At 51.5% G+C, this 16,095-nt stretch overlaps 1 protein-coding gene across 3 annotated transcripts in view; it reads left to right on the forward strand.

Moving 5' to 3' along the window:
• Positions 1-16,067, forward strand: part of FARP2 (FERM, ARH/RhoGEF and pleckstrin domain protein 2) — a 139,241-nt gene extending 123,174 nt beyond the window's left edge. The window contains exons 20-28 of one of the 3 annotated variants that reach the window (XM_034955575.3): positions 4,899-4,967; positions 5,676-5,765; positions 10,917-10,937; positions 11,168-11,250; positions 12,265-12,383; positions 12,721-12,884; positions 14,134-14,241; positions 14,493-14,644; positions 15,234-16,067. In XM_034955575.3, coding sequence (XP_034811466.1) covers positions 4,899-4,967; positions 5,676-5,765; positions 10,917-10,937; positions 11,168-11,250; positions 12,265-12,383; positions 12,721-12,884; positions 14,134-14,241; positions 14,493-14,644; positions 15,234-15,351 — 924 coding nt within the window. In that variant the 3' untranslated portion in view covers positions 15,352-16,067. Of the gene's footprint in view, positions 1-94; positions 1,182-4,898; positions 4,968-5,675; positions 5,766-10,916; positions 10,938-11,167; positions 11,251-12,264; positions 12,384-12,720; positions 12,885-14,133; positions 14,242-14,492; positions 14,645-15,233 lie in introns of those variants that run through there. The other 2 variants (XM_034955576.2, XM_034955577.3) reach the window with 2 other exon arrangements.
• Positions 16,068-16,095: the final 28 nt, after the last annotated feature.

Below are 16,095 nucleotides of genomic sequence, written 5' to 3' on the forward strand. Positions count from 1 at the left end.
ATGGCTCTGGCTCAACATTGGTGGCACCTACTTTCTCACCACCCAGCAGATGCTGTGCCAGGACCTGAAATACTTCCTGTACTCCTTGTATCAGGCTAACCCCGACAAGGATGCAACTGTTGCCTATTTAATGGACAGAGACCCCACCTATTTTGGGCCTGTGCTGAACTACCTGAGACGTGGCAAGCTGGTGATTAACAAAGACCTTGTGGAGGAAGGAGTGTTGGAAAAAGCAGAATTTTACAGTATCACTTCATTAATAAAACTTGTAAAGGACAAAATTAGAGAACAAGAGAGCAAAACATCACAGGTGCCCATGAAGCATGTGTACCACGTGCTTCAGTGTCAGGAGGAGGAACTCACACAGGTGGTGTCCACCATGTCCGACAGCTGGAAGTTTGAACAACTGGTCAGCAGTGGCTCTTCTTACAACTATGGGAATGAAGATCAGGCCAAGTTCCTCTATGTGGTGTCCAAGGAACTTCACAACACCCCATACAGTATGGCCAGTGAACCCAGCAAGAAGGCCAAGATTTTGCAAGAACAAGGTTCAAGGATGTGAGGGACACAGTACTGACAGCTGAAAAAATGATTTACTCTTTCCCAAGATGCAATGAACTACCATGTCCAGGAAGCTTGGCTGCGAGAAGGAACCTGCTTTTGATCATTTTTCTAGAGATCTGGGTGTGAATCCTTTTTTGCTTCTGAGGTGGGTGGTGAGAGACAGATCCAGCTGTCCAAGGCCAGGTGTCCCCAAGGGGAGGAGCATGGCGGCCAGGTGGGTACTATCTCTTGAGGGGGGCCAGAGACTGAGGCAGATGCTCCCAGTCAGCCCACTCAGTCCCCGAAGATCATGTAAAGGACAGAGTTCTTGGTACTACACATAGTCTGTAAAAGCAGCCTGGGCTTCACTGGCAGGAAGCGGCCACGGCCTCATCGGCGTCCAGCACGCCGTGGCCTCTGGTCAGGCTGCCAGGCCTTAATCTCAGTCAGGAGTCTGCTCTGCCTCCCAGGTGGGATCGCTGGTTGCTGTCAGCCTCACAGAGCTCCTGGCAAAGGTGGCTTCTGCGTCATCACTACTTCTGAGCGCCGTTTCGAGGCCAGGCCTCTTTCCGACACAGGCTATGATCCTGCCTGACTCAGCCTGGGACAGTCAAGGCTTTTCAATTTGTATTTTCCAGGTGAGAGAACTTTGTACCCCTTTTCAGTGTGGATAGACTCCCCAGTGCTTATACTCTGGAAGTGCCCACAAGGATTGCTGCATTCAGACTGATCTGTTCAACCCGTTAGCGTGAGGTAGCAGTGTTGCCTTGTCCCCCACTCTGCGGGCTCACGGGGGAGCTGGTGCCTGTCAGTGCCATGTTGCACCTGGCATAGAGGTTGGGCTGGAAGCCTGTCTGCTGGCTTCTGGAGCTGAAGGTCTGGATCACAGTGAAAACTCGAGATGTTTATGGAGCATCACAAATGCCTTTCTCTCACCACTCTCTCATTTTCTTTGTATAACTGTGCAGCCTTTCTGGGATGTTTGGGACTTCAGTCGACCTTCCTGGGCTCCACCCAACATGACATGGGAGCTGATGGGATTCTTTTAGAAACCACTGCCCACATGCTTTGAAAACAGACCTTTCTCAGCTGGTTGTAGGGACCTGTCAGAGTCTGGGGACCTGGGGTGCAGGGCATGCTCCAAGCTCTTTGTTTCTGGAACTCCAGCTTCCCAAGGGGCACTGTGCAGACTGACCACCAGCTGCCCATGTGCAGGTCAGAGGCTCTGACACTGTCTGGTTTCCAGTGCTTCTGGAGACTTCTTGCCTAGGCCTCATCTTCTTCTTTGCCAATAACCTGATTAACCAAGTTCTCCAGCATTAGGACTTACCACCTCCTCTTTGTAAGGTCTCTTGTATGCTGTTAAATGTTTGGCTTAGACAATTTATAAAAGCCTTTCTAGAGGGCAGACTTAGCCTTGGGGTGACCTGTCCTCCCCAGCAGAGCTCGGGAGGAAGGCAGCCACTGTGGGCCCTCAGGGTGTACTCTCTGGGGAGCTGCTGGCCCCTTAGCATTGTTTGATTTTTGACCTTGATACAATAGATAGGCTTGTGTTGTGTTTTTTTTTTTTAATTTAAAGATATTAAGACAATTCACTAAAATTTATTCTAAGGGGATATTTATACTTTTTTAGGTATGGTATTTTATCAGCTTATAGTTGAATGCCTAAGTTTCCCCTGAAAATAGCAAACAAAATTGTGTATTTATGAAAAAAAAGAAAGGAAGAAAGAAAGAAAGCCTAACCCAGGATATGAAGATTTACCCTTCTGTTTCTTTTCTTCTAATAGTTTTATGTTTTACCTCTTCCATTTAAATCTTTGATCCATTTTGAGTTAGTTTTTGGGTATAGTGGAAGGTAGGAGTCCAACTTCATTCTTTTGCATGTGGATGTCCAGTTTTCCCGGCACCATTGATTGAATTGTCTGTCATGTAACCCTTGTAGAAGCTCAATGGGGGCTGGGCATAGTGGCTCAAGCCTATAGCCCCAGCACTTTGGGAGGCCACGGCAGAAGGATCACTTGAGGCCAGGAGATTGAGACTAGCCTGGGCAACATACTGATACCTTGTCTCTACCAAAAAAAAAAAAAAAAAATTTCCTGGCATGGTGGCACACACCTGTGGTCTCAGCTACCCAGGAGGCTGAGGCAAGTGGATCACTTGAGCCCAGGAGGTCAAGGCTAGAGTGAGCCGTGATCATACCACTGCACTCCAGCCTAGGCAACAGAGCGAAAACAAAAACAAAAAAATAAATGGACTGTAAACATACGGATTTATTTCTGGACTCTTGATTCTATCCCATGGTCTATATGTCCATTGGGCCAGTTACTTTCTGTCACTAGTACTTTTTGCTTTTAACTCAATACTCTCAACATAAAAAATTGTTTTAAAAATTACATGGAGATGTTTCCTGTCTCTGCACACACATGTTCATTGAAGCATGTGTATGAATCATGTTCTGTGTTAGCCTTGTTAGAAGAAGGTATTGAAAATGTGGAACTGCAAGCTTGGAGAAATGAATTAGCCTGTAATATACAGGAAACCTTCCCCACTTTGGGAGTCTGGGCTTTGATCAGGTGCTAGGACCACCACTCTTTCATTTCTCTCCTTGGCTGCATAGCTTTGAGCTGTTGCTGCTGGCTGGGAACTCCTGGAAGTAGGGCTCATGTTACATACTGTTATTTCTCCTAGTAACCTCTGTGCAGGGTCTTATAGATGGTGGCCCAGGGAACTGTCACTGGGTCTTATAGATGGTGGCCCAGGGAACTGTCAATGAAAAGACAGTTGAGAGTAGCTACATAGGCAAAGGTGTAGGCTCTTGAGCCATGCATCAAACTCAGGCTCTCCACACTTCCCATGTGGCCTGGGCAGGCTGCGCCCCCTCTCTGAGGCAGGAGGTCTTGAGGATGAACAGGGAATCTATGTCAGCTGCTCAGCCCTGGGCCTTGCATGAAGTAGATGCTGTGCAAATTCAAATAATAATTTGTTATTATTAGTCAAAATCTCTAAAGTCATGTCTGGATAGCCCAGAATTTCTTGTCTTCCTGAGTTAAATATGTGTGTCACTCAACAGACAGAAACCATGCCAGTTATTTGAGCAGAGGATGTAATAGCAAGGATTGTTAACCAGGTATAAAGTTGATGAGGTGCCAAAGGGTAAAAAGAACTGTGAAGTGTCAGGGAGGTGGCAGAACTGTGAGCCACAGGTACTACCCTAGGGCTGGGGAACAAATTTGACAGCTTGGTCAAAGGCCCATGGTGCTGAGCCTCACAGCTGGCAGCGGGGCCAGTGCATGGTGGGGAAGGCGCCCCGTGGGTCTGGGACGCACATCCTGTGAGGGAGCTCTGGAGAGGGGGCTGCTGCTTAGCCAGTGCTGGGGTCTCTGAGGGTGATGCTGCTGCCTGTGGCTGGAAGGAACTGCCACTCCCAGGGCCAAGCAATTGCCAGCAGCTCACAGGGACCTCAGCGTGTGTTCTCCAGGGCTCCCTGTCATGCCCCTGTGGCCTCTCAGAGTAGGGCTAGGAGGCAGATGTGGAGTGAGAGCCACAAGCTTAGTTACCGGCCCCATCCAGTTAACGCAAATGCATCCATATGACCACCTTCTTCATTGTGTGGGGTGGACGTTTCTGTTTGGGCTGGTTTTTCATCCTGCGTTTCTGTGAGGATTATCTGTGTAGTGTGCTCCTCCTTCTGCCTTCACGCAGTATGTTGGGACTGCTCACACTAGCAGGCCCCTAGCACATTCTCCGGACACCTGCTGCTCCTCCTGTTTGTCTGAAAGGAACAGATGGTGGAAGGGCTCCAGAGCAGTCCAGGTTAGGAATCTGAGGGGCTCCCAGGACTCTCGCTTACCCTATCTGCGCAGGTGTCTGATACTGGCAGGATTCTTTTTTCTTATCTAATGCCCTGTGGTGGGGCGGGGTGGTGCTAATTTGAATACTTAGGAGAACCCTCCTTTCCTCCTCCCATTCTCGAACCTGCTCCTGTCCAATTTTTTCAAAGCTGATCTCAGATGACATCTTTGTGGCTGAACCTTCCAGAAGCTTCTCCTCAGCAAGAACAATACTCCGGGCTCTACCTCTTGGTTGTGTCAGGGCTCCAGGGCTCCTAGCCCAGAGCAGATGCTCAGTAGATGGTTTGAGGACTGAATTTGTTGGCACCAAGACAGGAGCTGGTGACCAAGGGCACTGCTGAGGGTAGAGGAGCCCCACTGGGAGGCCCCACTAGAGGACCCTCATTGGGAGGAGCCAGAGGAGCACAAGCGGCCACGAGGCTATTCCTGACCCTCAGCCCGGCTAGTGCGCATCTGCCAGCTGCCCTCGGCCCGCTGAAAGGGGACTCTGTCTCTGTCTTTCAGGAGTTCATCCGTGAGGGCTGCCTTCACAAGCTCACCAAGAAGGGCCTGCAGCAGAGGATGTTCTTTCTGGTAGGTTCTCTCCCCACTCAAGCTGTGCTTCCCCCCGAGGGGGATGGGCAGCAGTTCTGTTAGGGACATCGCCTGCAGCGGCAGCCCATTGGCCTCTGGGTAGTTTAGCACTTGGAGGCTTTGGTCCAGGTGGGTAGCGTTGGAGTCAGACAGGGCCAGGGGAGGGTCACAGAGTGGGAAGAAGCAGAAAACAGCTTCCCCACCCACCCCAGGGCCAGCCTCCTTCTTCATTCCAGGTTCTGAGCACCTGACTGTGGGACAAACAGAAGCCAAAAGATTGTAAAGTCCACATACATGTGGCTGCAAGAAGGTGCTACTGATGGCCCAATGGCCAGTCGGGACAGTTTCACTGTTGGCTCAGAAGCCCCTCCCAGCATGTCCTTGTTCCTACCAGTTAGTGGGTTCCAGCCTGAAACATGTGGATGAGGAGGTAACTGAGTCAGCACCAGCCAGAATTCCTTACTGCCTCCAGCTTCTCAGCCAAGCTAGCTGGGAGCTGACCCAGCAGATGCACTGGTTCCTGTGGCCCTTTCCTGCCTCTGGTCAAAAACGACCAAATGAATGAATAAAAGTCCCCTTTCTGCCAAAAATCTCCAGCAAGCTGCATAGATCTGATGTGCACATGATGAGCAGCCAGAGTCTAAGTTGGTCTGACTATTAAGACACTTGTTTGTGAAGTTCATGGATGTAAAGCTTGCTGCTTCTCAGTTCTCAGATATGTTGCTGTACACAAGCAAAGGAGTTGCAGGGACCAGCCACTTCCGGATCCGGGGCCTCCTTCCCCTCCGAGGCATGCTGGTGAGTGGTCTTGCACCCTGCCTGGGATTTCCACGTGGTGCTGGGCTGGGCCCCACCTGCCTCTCTCCTGCAGAGGCGAATCCTTACCCAGCAACACTGACAGCAGCACCTGCTGAGTATTTGGCCGCACTGGGAGCAGCACCTGCTGGGCATTTCTTGTTGGTTGTTTCTGTCCCTCATGGTCATTGTTGTTATTGATGCTCAAACTGCCCTGTCTCTAGTCCATGGTTCCCTTCTAGGGAAACCTGGACTCAGCCTGTGGTCTCTGTCAGCACCTGGCAGGATAAGGCCTGCTCCCCGCAAGCTTAGAGTCAGCCTCTGCAGCGGCATCTTCCTCAGGCTGTGCCACCTGTGTGACATCCACGCCAGCCCTCTGTCCCATGTAGGCACATGCCTGGGATGGGAACAGAAATTCCTCATTTTAGCATGATCCAGTTCATCAACTTTGTCCTTTGTGGTTAGTGCTTTTTGTGTTCAATAGAAATACTGTTCTCAGGTCATGGGGAGACTTTCATGCAGCTCTAGAGGCTATGTCCACTTGCCCTGAGCATGTCCCTGCACTAGGCCTAGAACGGTACAGACAGGTAGCCAAGTCCGGGACTTGCCATAAGGATGTGCCATTCATCCAGGACACCACGTCACAGTGACTGTCTCTCCCCATGGGCCTGCCAGGCCTCCTGACCAGGGCGCCAAGGACAGGGGCTCTAATCCCCAGCTCTGCCCTATCCCTCTTGGCTTATTTGCCTTGACTACAGTGCTACAGTGGTCCTCCCTCCCTCCTTGTGGTCCTCCCTGTCAGTGATCTTCTCTCCTTGAGATCCTCCCTTCTTGTAATCTTCCCTCCCTGGGGTCCTCCCTCCCTCCCCAAGGTCCTTCCTCACTTCCTGTGGTCTTCCCTCTCTGGTGTCTTTCCTCCCTGTGGTCCTCCCTCCCTGGGATCCCCCTTTCCTAGGATCTTCCCTCCCTAGAGTCCTCCCTCCCTCCCTGGGATCTTCCCTTCCTGGGATCTTCCCTCATTCCCTGGGATCTTCCCTTCCTAGGATCTTCCCTCCCTCTCTGGCATCTTCCCTCCCTGTGGTCCTCCCTCCCTGGGATCCTCCTTTCCTAGGATCTTCCCTCCCTAGAGTCCTCCCTCCCTCCCTGGGATCTCCCCTTCCTGGGATCTCCCTCCCTGGGGTCCTCCTTCCCTAGGATCTTCCCTTCCTGGGGTCCTCCCTCCCTGGGATTTTCCCTCCCCATGTTCTTCCTCCCCCAGGGCCCTCCCCCAGTAGAGTCCTCCTTCCCTGAGATCCTCTCTCCCTGGGGTCCTCCCTCCCTGGAGTCCTTCCTCCCCCAGTGGGGTCCTCCCTCCCTGGGGTCCTCTTTCCCTGTTCTTTCTTCAAGGGTCTTGTCCCTCTGCACTGCCTCCTCCTGACAATGAGCACCAAAACCCTCAGGCAGGTGTTCGTAAAATTTAATTCCACTTTTCAGACCCTCAGCAAGAAGAGGTCAGTTTGAATTAGCTCATCTGCCACCACTGGAAGTAGACCCCATTTGTTTTAAAGTATACTTTTAAAAATTACACCTTTATTATAGAAAAAAATAATTGAAAGTATAAATCACTCATCACTGGCCAGGCGCTGTGGCTCACGCCTGTAATGCCAGCACTTTAGGAGGTCAAGATGGTAGGATCGCTTGAAGCTGAGAGTTTGAGACCTGCCTGGGGAACATGGCGAAGCCAAATCTCCAAAAATCTTTTTTTTTTTTTTTTAAATTAGCTGAGCAAAAGTGGTGTGTGCCTGTAGTCCCAGCTACTTGGGAGGCTGAGGTGGGAGAATCACTTAAGCCCAGGAGGTCAAGGCTGTAGTGAGCCGTGATTGTACCACTGCACTCCAGCCCCAGTGACAGAGTGAGACCTCGTCTCAAAAAAAAACAAAAAACAAAAAAAAAAAAACCCACAGAAAAAAGAAACAAGAAAAAGAACTCTATCATCATTGTACCCACTCAGCAGTGATGGCTGCAGGCATCTGCTGCACGGTTGCCATCACCCACGGGCTGTTTTGTCAGGACACTGGTTTTCCTTTCCTTTCATGGCAGCCCCAGTTCACTTAACTAGTCACCTGTCACTGGACACTTCGCTGTGGCTGGTTGTTGAGGACTGTAACATTGTTGGGTCTCTGTCTTTCTGCACATCCTTAATTATGTCCTTCAGATCAATTCCAAAATGTAGATTTGTCTGAGCAAAGGTGTTTACGGCCTTGGGCACTCCTGCTAAATTGCTGTTGGAGCACCTGCGCCAGCTGACCTTCCCACCTGCAGGAGCTAGGTCTAAACATGCATCTTTCCCTCCACCATGGAAAGTGCTAGGCACCTGTCTCTCTTACTCTTCCCAAGTGGGTAAGGTAAGCAGCCCCATCGAGCAGCCCCATCATTTCATTTTGCATCCCTGTGGACTGTCGGTGAGGCCAGCCTGGTCCCTGTGCCCTGGCATTCCATGCTTTTCCTCTCAGGAATCACTCAGCGTGCTGGTCACTCTGGTCTCCATTGGTCTGTGAGTTTTTTGTACACATTAGTGAAATGTTTATATGATAAAAATGCTCACCAACACTATTAAGTCACAAATTATTTTCTCAGTAACTGCTTTTTACTTTGCCTACAATTTAGTTTTACCTTGTAGAATTTAAACTCCATCTTGATGGGTTCTGTTTCTCTTACTCTAGAATGGCATCTGGCACATACAAGGAACCCAGCAAATGCTTGTTGAAGGTGTGAATTGAAACAGACACTCCTCAACTTATGATGGGGCTATGTCATGATAAACCCATTGTAAGAGGAAAATAGCATAGTCAAAAATGCATTTAACAGGGCACGGTGGCTCACGTCTGTAATCCCAGCACTTTGGGAGGCTGAGGTGGGTGAATCACCTAAGGTCAGGAGTTTAAGACCAGCCTGGCCAACAGGGCGAAACCCTGTCTCTACTAAAAATACAAAAATTAGCCAGGCGTGGTGGTGGGCACCTGTAGTCCCAACTACTCGGGAGGCTAAGCACAAGAATCACTTGAACCTGGGAGGCGGAGGTTGCAGTGAGCCGAGATCACACCACTGCACTCCAGCCTGGGTGACAGAGCAAGACTCCCTCTCAAAAAAAAAAAAAAAAAAGAAAGAAAAGAAAATGCATTTAATACATTTAAGCTCTCTGATGTCATAGCTTAGCCTAGCCTACTCTTTTTTTTTTTTTTTTTTTTTGAGATGGAATCTCGCTCTGTCGCCCAGGCTGGAGTGCAGTGGTGCCATCTTGGCTCACTGCAAGCTCCATCTCCCGGTTTCACGCCATTCTCCTACCTCAGCCTCCCGAGTAGCTGGGACCACAGGCGCCCGCCACCACGCCTGGCTAATTTTTTGTATTTTTTAGTAGAGACGGGGTTTCACCGTGTTAGGCAGGATGGTCTCGATCTCCTGACCTTGTGATCCGCTCACCTCGGCCTCCCAAAGTGCTGGGATTACAGGCATGAGCCAGCCTAGCCTACTCTAAATGTGCTCAGAACATACACTAGCTTACAGTTGGGGGCAAAATCATCTAATATGAAGCCTATTTTATAACAAAGTGTTGAATATCTCACATAATTTATTGAATACCAAGCTGGAAGTGAAAAACAGAATGGTTGTATGGGCACTTGAAGTTCAGTTTCTACTGAATGCTTATCACTTTCACACCATCATAAAGTTGAAAAATCAGGGCCTATCAGGGTCAGCTCTGGCTGTCTTTTCCTTGAGGGTTTCTATCCTTTGTATGGGCTCAGGAAGTTCTTCCCCATGCCAATATTATATTGGCACCTTTTAATGGTTTCAGTTTTCTCATTTAATTAATCTCCCTAGAATTTGTTTTTTACTTTTTTGGGTTTTTTTTTTTTTTTTGAGATGGAGTCTTGCTCTGTCTCCCAGGCTGGAGTGCCCAGGCACGATCTCGGCTCACTGCAAACTCCGCCTCCTGGGTTCACACCATTCTCCTGCCTCAGCCTCCCAAGTAGCTGGGACTACAGGTGGCTAATTTTTTGTATTTTTAGTAGAGACGGGGTTTCACCGTGTTAGCCAGGATGGTCTCGATCTCCTGACCTTGTGATCCGCACGCCTCAGCCTCCCAAAGTGCTGGGATTACAGGTGTGAGCCACCGTGCCTGGCCTAGAATTTGTTTTGATAGATATTAGATTGAGATGTAACATTTCTCCCCATTATTTGTTGAATCCTTCACTTTCTCACTGATCTCAGACTTTATCAAATGGAAGCCTTTGTCTTTGCACTCGAGTTCTTTCTGGGCATTCTGCTCCATTCCTGTCTGTCCAGCATCAGTGCACTCTCTCTTATTAGTGGTGTCATATGAGATAGTCACTGTTTGGTGAACACATTCCATCCCTTATTCTGCTTTGCTATTCTCAAGCATTTAATTCTTCCAAGTAATCTTCTAAGTCATTGGACAAATTCCTTCCAAAAACACCATGGAGATTTCAGTTGAAATTGCATTAAATTTTTGTGTTAACTTACGGGAAGACTAACATCTGGACAATGTTTTGCCTGCCCTTGCTTATGTCGATTCAGATTTTTGATGTCCAGTGAGAGGCTTGGTTGGTGTATCAGGCTCTGCACAGGGAAGCTGTCCATTCTGTGGAGTTGTTGGTAACTGGCTGGTCCTGGGGACAGAGAACTGGCCCTCGTTCCTGACTGTTAAGGGAAGGATGATGGCTCTTGGCTTGAAAAGATCATCTTTATCATGTTAACACAGTTTCCTTCTGTTTCTAAGAGGTATTATCAGAAATAACACCTTGGATTTTGGCAAAGGCATTTTCAGCATGTAGAGAATTGATTTCCCTTTTTCTCTTTGACTTCCGATAGGATGAATGTTATCAATCAGCTTTCTAATGCCGAACGATCCTTGCATTCCCCAAACAACCTTACTTGATCATGGGACAATTCCTTGTTACATGCTTTTAGATTAGATTTGGTAATATTTTATTTTGGATTTATTTCATCTAACTACTTAAAATTAAAATTAATCAGCAGTGGGTTTTCTTTGAATCTAGCTCTGTTAGGTTTTGGTCTTTGGTTCATAAATGAATTGTCCAACTCCCTTTTGGATAATCAAAATGCTCAACATTTTTTCCTTTGCTTGATTTTCAGCTAATAGTGCTGGACCCCCCGGTGAGTATTTGGGTGCCCTCTGGCCCATGGCTCACCCCCTGGGGTGCACCTGCCATGGCGCAGGGATACCAGTGTCCTCCTTGGCCTCTTGTAGAGTCTGTGTGCACTTGGACAGCACTGGGCTTCCAAGCCCCACCTAGCATTGCCAGCAGTCACCTTGTGTCCTGCTCAGGCTTAGGCTGTCAGTTCCTTCTTGGCCACAAGACTTGGACCGTTTCTCCCACCCACAGGTGGAAGAAAGTGATAACGAGTGGTCTGTTCCACACTGTTTCACCATCTACACGGCTCAGAAAACAATCGTGGTGGCAGCCAGGTAAGGGTCTTCCATGTCTCCATCCTGAGCAGCCCTGGATGGAGGGGTGGGGACTTCCTCGCCATGAGCCTCTGAGTCCTCTGAGCTGTGAGGGGCCATGTAGCCTCATGGGGTTGTGCCCCCTTTGACTCTGAGCTCTGCTTCCAAGTCACACAACCAAAGGAGCAGCCTCGCCCTTGTCAGGGGCAGGGCTGCTTGCCAACCTGACAACACCCCACAAGTGGCAGGCCCCAGTGCTGTGAAGCCGCTCCCTCTGCCCTCCGGTTCACAGTGCCTCCAAAGACAGGATGGGTGAGTAGGCAGGCTCCTGTGGTCTCCCAGGGCACAGGCGCTTCCCCAACCCTCACGTCAAGAAGTGCCAGCAGCTAGTGGTCAAAGCCCCAACAGGGCAGCTTACACCCAGCCCAGCCAAACACTGCCTCCCAGTCCCAGTGTGGTATAGACTCACATGAGGCAGCCCAGGCTATGGCACAGAATCAAGTGGAAACAGCTCCCTCCTCCCCAGGTAAGATCAACAGAAGGATGACACTGAGCTCATGTGGCGGCCAGGATGCAGGGGCCCCTGCATGGTCACCAGCACCACACTGTGCTCTGTGAGGAGTCTCAGCTCCGACTCTGCAGCGCCCTGGCCAGCATCAGAGCACAGGGCACTCAGTTCCCACCAGGAGATGCTCACTTAATCGTGAACCAGGGCCAATCTTGCATTTCAGCATCACAGATGTAGAGAACATCGTTTCAGGAACAAATAGCCCTGCAGACCCCGTTCTAGGACCGGAGCCCTGCCCTGGCACCCACAACCCTGTCACAGCACCCTGGAGGTCAGGCTGATGCAGGTCCCTCCCAGCTCTCCTCCCTGCTGTTCTTGCTGGAGGGGACACGTTTCCCAGTCCTCTCACCAGGCAGGACAAAGCAGAATGTGAGAGAACAGGTGCCCTGACGGCTCGCCCTCCCTTGAGGGCTGGGGCCCTACACAAGGAAGAGCAGAGCCACTGAGCCTTGCCCTTCTCCCCGCAGCACTCGGCTGGAGAAAGAGAAGTGGATGCTGGACCTGAACACCGCGATCCAAGCAGCCAAGAGTGGCGGTGACACGGCCCCTGCACTGCCAGGCGGCACTGCGTGCACTCGTCCCCCCAGTGAGTGCTGGCCACAACCCCCCGGGAGACCTCCACTACACCTAAGGAAGCTTTTTTTGGAAACTGTTTTCCTTGGTCCCCATTGGCCCGCTAAGCTCCCACACAATCCCCTTCCACAAGGAATATGCCAGGCTACGCCTCATGCCTGGGCGGGAAGAGGTGTCAATCAGCTGCTCTGGCAGAAGCACCTGTGGTTTTGCTCTCAGCCAGCAGCTGGCCTAGCACCAAGGGCTCCCCATTTCCCCAGGGCCACCCGACAGGAACCCAAGGGGTGGAAGTATTTGGCAAGCAGAGGCCGCAGGGGGTTCCCCCTGAGACGCTGCTGACTTCTCCCCAGGATCCCCCAACGAGGTATCTCTGGAGCAGGAGTCAGAAGATGATGCTCGGGGTGTCCGCAGCTCCCTGGAGGGGCATGGCCAGCACCGGGCCAACACCACAATGCACGTGTGCTGGTACCGGAACACCAGCGTGTCCAGGGCAGACCACAGTGCAGCTGTAGAGGTACGACCGCATGAGCACCACCTCAGTGCATCTGGAATGTTGCCAGCTGTCTCTGCACTTGGCTGCTGAGGAGGGGACCTCAGGAGGGTACCAGCAGGCAGGCTTGGCCCCAGAGGACTGCCTCTTACTCTCCCCTTGGTAGAAGTTGGTATGGAAAGGGCCCCTCATCCAGTCAAACCCTCTTTGAAAAGGGTGTTTAAGGTCTGGTGTCTGATGAAGTCCAGCGGGCGGGGCGTGTCCTCAGGGCCTGGAGCTGGTGTGTAGTGGAGCTGAGAAAAGCCCTCCCAGACACATCCCCTGCAGCCCCCCCGTCCCAGCGCCTCCAAAACCCTTCACCTCGGGCTTGGAGCTCGAGGCTCTGCCCAGGCACCCTGCCATAGAAGGTTGTCAGCTCTATCTCACTGCATGGGCCCGGTCTGCCATTGTGGGTCACCAGGTTCCTCAGCCTGGTGCCCCCACACCCTTCCCCAAGCCTGCTGTCTTACTCCACCCAGAGCTCTTGTCTTTTTTGCTGTCTCCCCATAATTCACCCCAGCCACAATCTGCTGGGCAGGGGCTCAGGAGCTACCCCAGCACCCCCGTGAGGGGGCTGAGCCCGAGCCTCTCCCCTGATGACCCTGGGTAGGTCAGGGTGCAGCAGGTCCCTGATCTGGGCCCACCAGCTTATGGCCAGTCCAGGACACCTGAGATCTGAGCAGGGTCCTAGCCAGGCCCGCTCCGCCATCTTAGAGTGCAACCCCTGAATACCACCCTGAAGGCGGGAGGCTCATGTGAGCCCCATGAGCCCAGCCACTCCAGCGCCAAAGCCATGCCTAATCCTGGCAGAACAGATGCCACGTGCTTAGGGACAGGGCCGCAGTGGGGCATCTTGTGTGTGCCTTTACTGCCTCTCCCCCACCCATCATTTTAAAGAACCTTCCAGACTTGGCTCAATGTACTGTCTCTTAAGGTATCTTCTCTCTTCTGGCTGTTGGATGGGTTTGTGGATGGTTGGTTACTGAACACTGACTTTATTATGCACAGGGAAAGGGAACTCACTTTACTTGGTGCCTGGAATGTCACTCTAGGTTTTTAACATGCTTCTGTTGGACTTAAGTACTGATAAAGCTGCTGTTCATAGCAGTCCAGAGGTAAAACCAAGGCCTCAGCTGGAGAAAGCATGCAGATACTTAGTCTTGGGGAGCAAACCCACTCCCACGAGGGGTCCTGGGTGCTGGTTAATGCACCTGCACTTTTCCTTTATTGACAGAACCAGCTTTCAGGATATCTGCTAAGAAAGTTCAAAAACAGTCATGGCTGGCAGAAGCTCTGGGTCGTCTTTACCAACTTCTGTTTGTTCTTCTACAAAACTCATCAGGTACTGGAGTTTCACTGGAGCCCAATGCAGGTGATGCTAGCAGACACTTACCCTGCTCACCTGTGTCCCTTTTGTATTTTGGTTCTGCCCTCCCATGCTTTGCCCACACACCCTGTGCTGTGTGAACAGGGAAACTGGCTCCCTTGGCCCGTGGGCATTTGTACGTGCCACCGTTGTGCAGGTAGCAGAGGAATGGGCATTCCCTGTGGCAACCCAGCCCCTGGAACCCGTGTCCCTATGCTGTCTTCCAGGATGACTACCCACTGGCCAGCCTCCCGCTGCTGGGCTACAGCGTGAGCATCCCCAGGGAGGCCGATGGCATACACAAAGACTATGTTTTCAAGCTCCAGTTCAAATCCCACGTCTACTTCTTCCGGGCTGAGAGCAAGTACACATTTGAAAGGTAATTTTGCAGGAGGCAGCCCTGGTCAGCTGCCGAGGTCTGACTGGGGCCCCAAGGAACATCGATGTCTCCTCAGCTCCCGTTTCTACTCATGGTGGTGGAGGCAAGTTTTCTGGGCCCTGGAAAGGAAGGGCTGAGCAATGCTTCCAGCATTTCCAAAAAACAGCAATGCTTTTTTTTTTTTTTTTTTTTTGGAGATGGCGTCTCCCTCTGTCACCCAGGCTGGAGTGCAGTGATACAATCTTGGCTCACTATAACCTGCACCTCCAGGGTTCAAACGATTCTTCTGCCTCAGCCTCCTGAGTAACTGAGATTACAGGCATGCGCGCCACGCCGCCTGGCTAATTTTTGTATTTTTAGTAGAGACAGGGTTTCACCATGTTGGCCAGGCTGGTCTCGAACTCCTGACCTCAAGTGATCCATCTGCCTCAGCCTCCCAAAGTGCTGGGATTACAGGCATGAGCCACCGCACCCGGCCCCAGGTTTTTAACCCTTCTTTTGTCCTGCTTGTCCCGTATCCTGGGTTGTTCTTGGGACAGTGTCTGAGCACAAGATGGCTCACTGGTCTGATGGCCGCCCTCTCCTCCAGGTGGATGGAGGTGATCCAGGGGGCCAGCAGCTCAGCCGGGAGGGCCCCAAGCATCGTGCAGGATGGCCTCCAACCCTCCTCAGGGCTGGAGGGGATGGTCAGGGGGAAGGAGGAATGACGCTCAACCTGCCCAGGTTTGGACACAACTACAAAGAACAGCAGGACACAGAGGTGACCTCTGTCCTGAGGCTTCTCAACAGATGGGAAGTGGCTGTGGTCTCACTGGATCCCCACTGGCACCAGCAGTGTGGGTGGGCCTCAGGTAACATCTGGGAGGGGCTTCATCCCCCCACCCAGGACCTAGTGCATGCCGGCAGCTATCTGGGGCCCTGGGGAAAATGTGCGGGTCTTGAGCGTGGAGCCGCTCAAGCCACAGCTCCCAGGCCCCTGGCTCAAAGACGCAGACAAGGCCTGAGCAGTGCTCTCGGCATCAGACCAAAGCCTGGGCACACCCTGCCTCTCTCCCCAGAGCAGGGTCCCTGCCGAGGACTGGCCTAGAGCAAGCCCTGGAAAAGAGGCCCTGCCATACACCCTGCATACCCACTGCCAGGACCCTCTCAGACAAGCGTGACACAGCCATGCTGACCTTCCATCTGGTGAACCAAGTGGCAGCCCCAGGGGCCTGCCCTGCAGGTCACAGCTAAACAAGTCTGGTAGAAGCCACGCTTGTTCCCCATGTACCTCTAGAGAAGCAGAAACCAAAGTCCCCCTGTGCCCTGGGAGGGTGGGGCCCTCTAATTTATTACTGCCCAGCATTCCTTCCAACGGGAAGTAGATGGGCGACTGCTTTGTTCACACACATTTGATTAAAAATAAATAAACAGCATCTCCCCACCTGCATTCTCCTCCGCCTGCTCTGTTC

The sequence above is a fragment of the Pan paniscus genome, chromosome 13 (genome assembly GCF_029289425.2).
Source record: "Pan paniscus chromosome 13, NHGRI_mPanPan1-v2.0_pri, whole genome shotgun sequence".
In the NCBI taxonomy this organism is placed as follows: domain Eukaryota; kingdom Metazoa; phylum Chordata; class Mammalia; order Primates; family Hominidae; genus Pan; species Pan paniscus.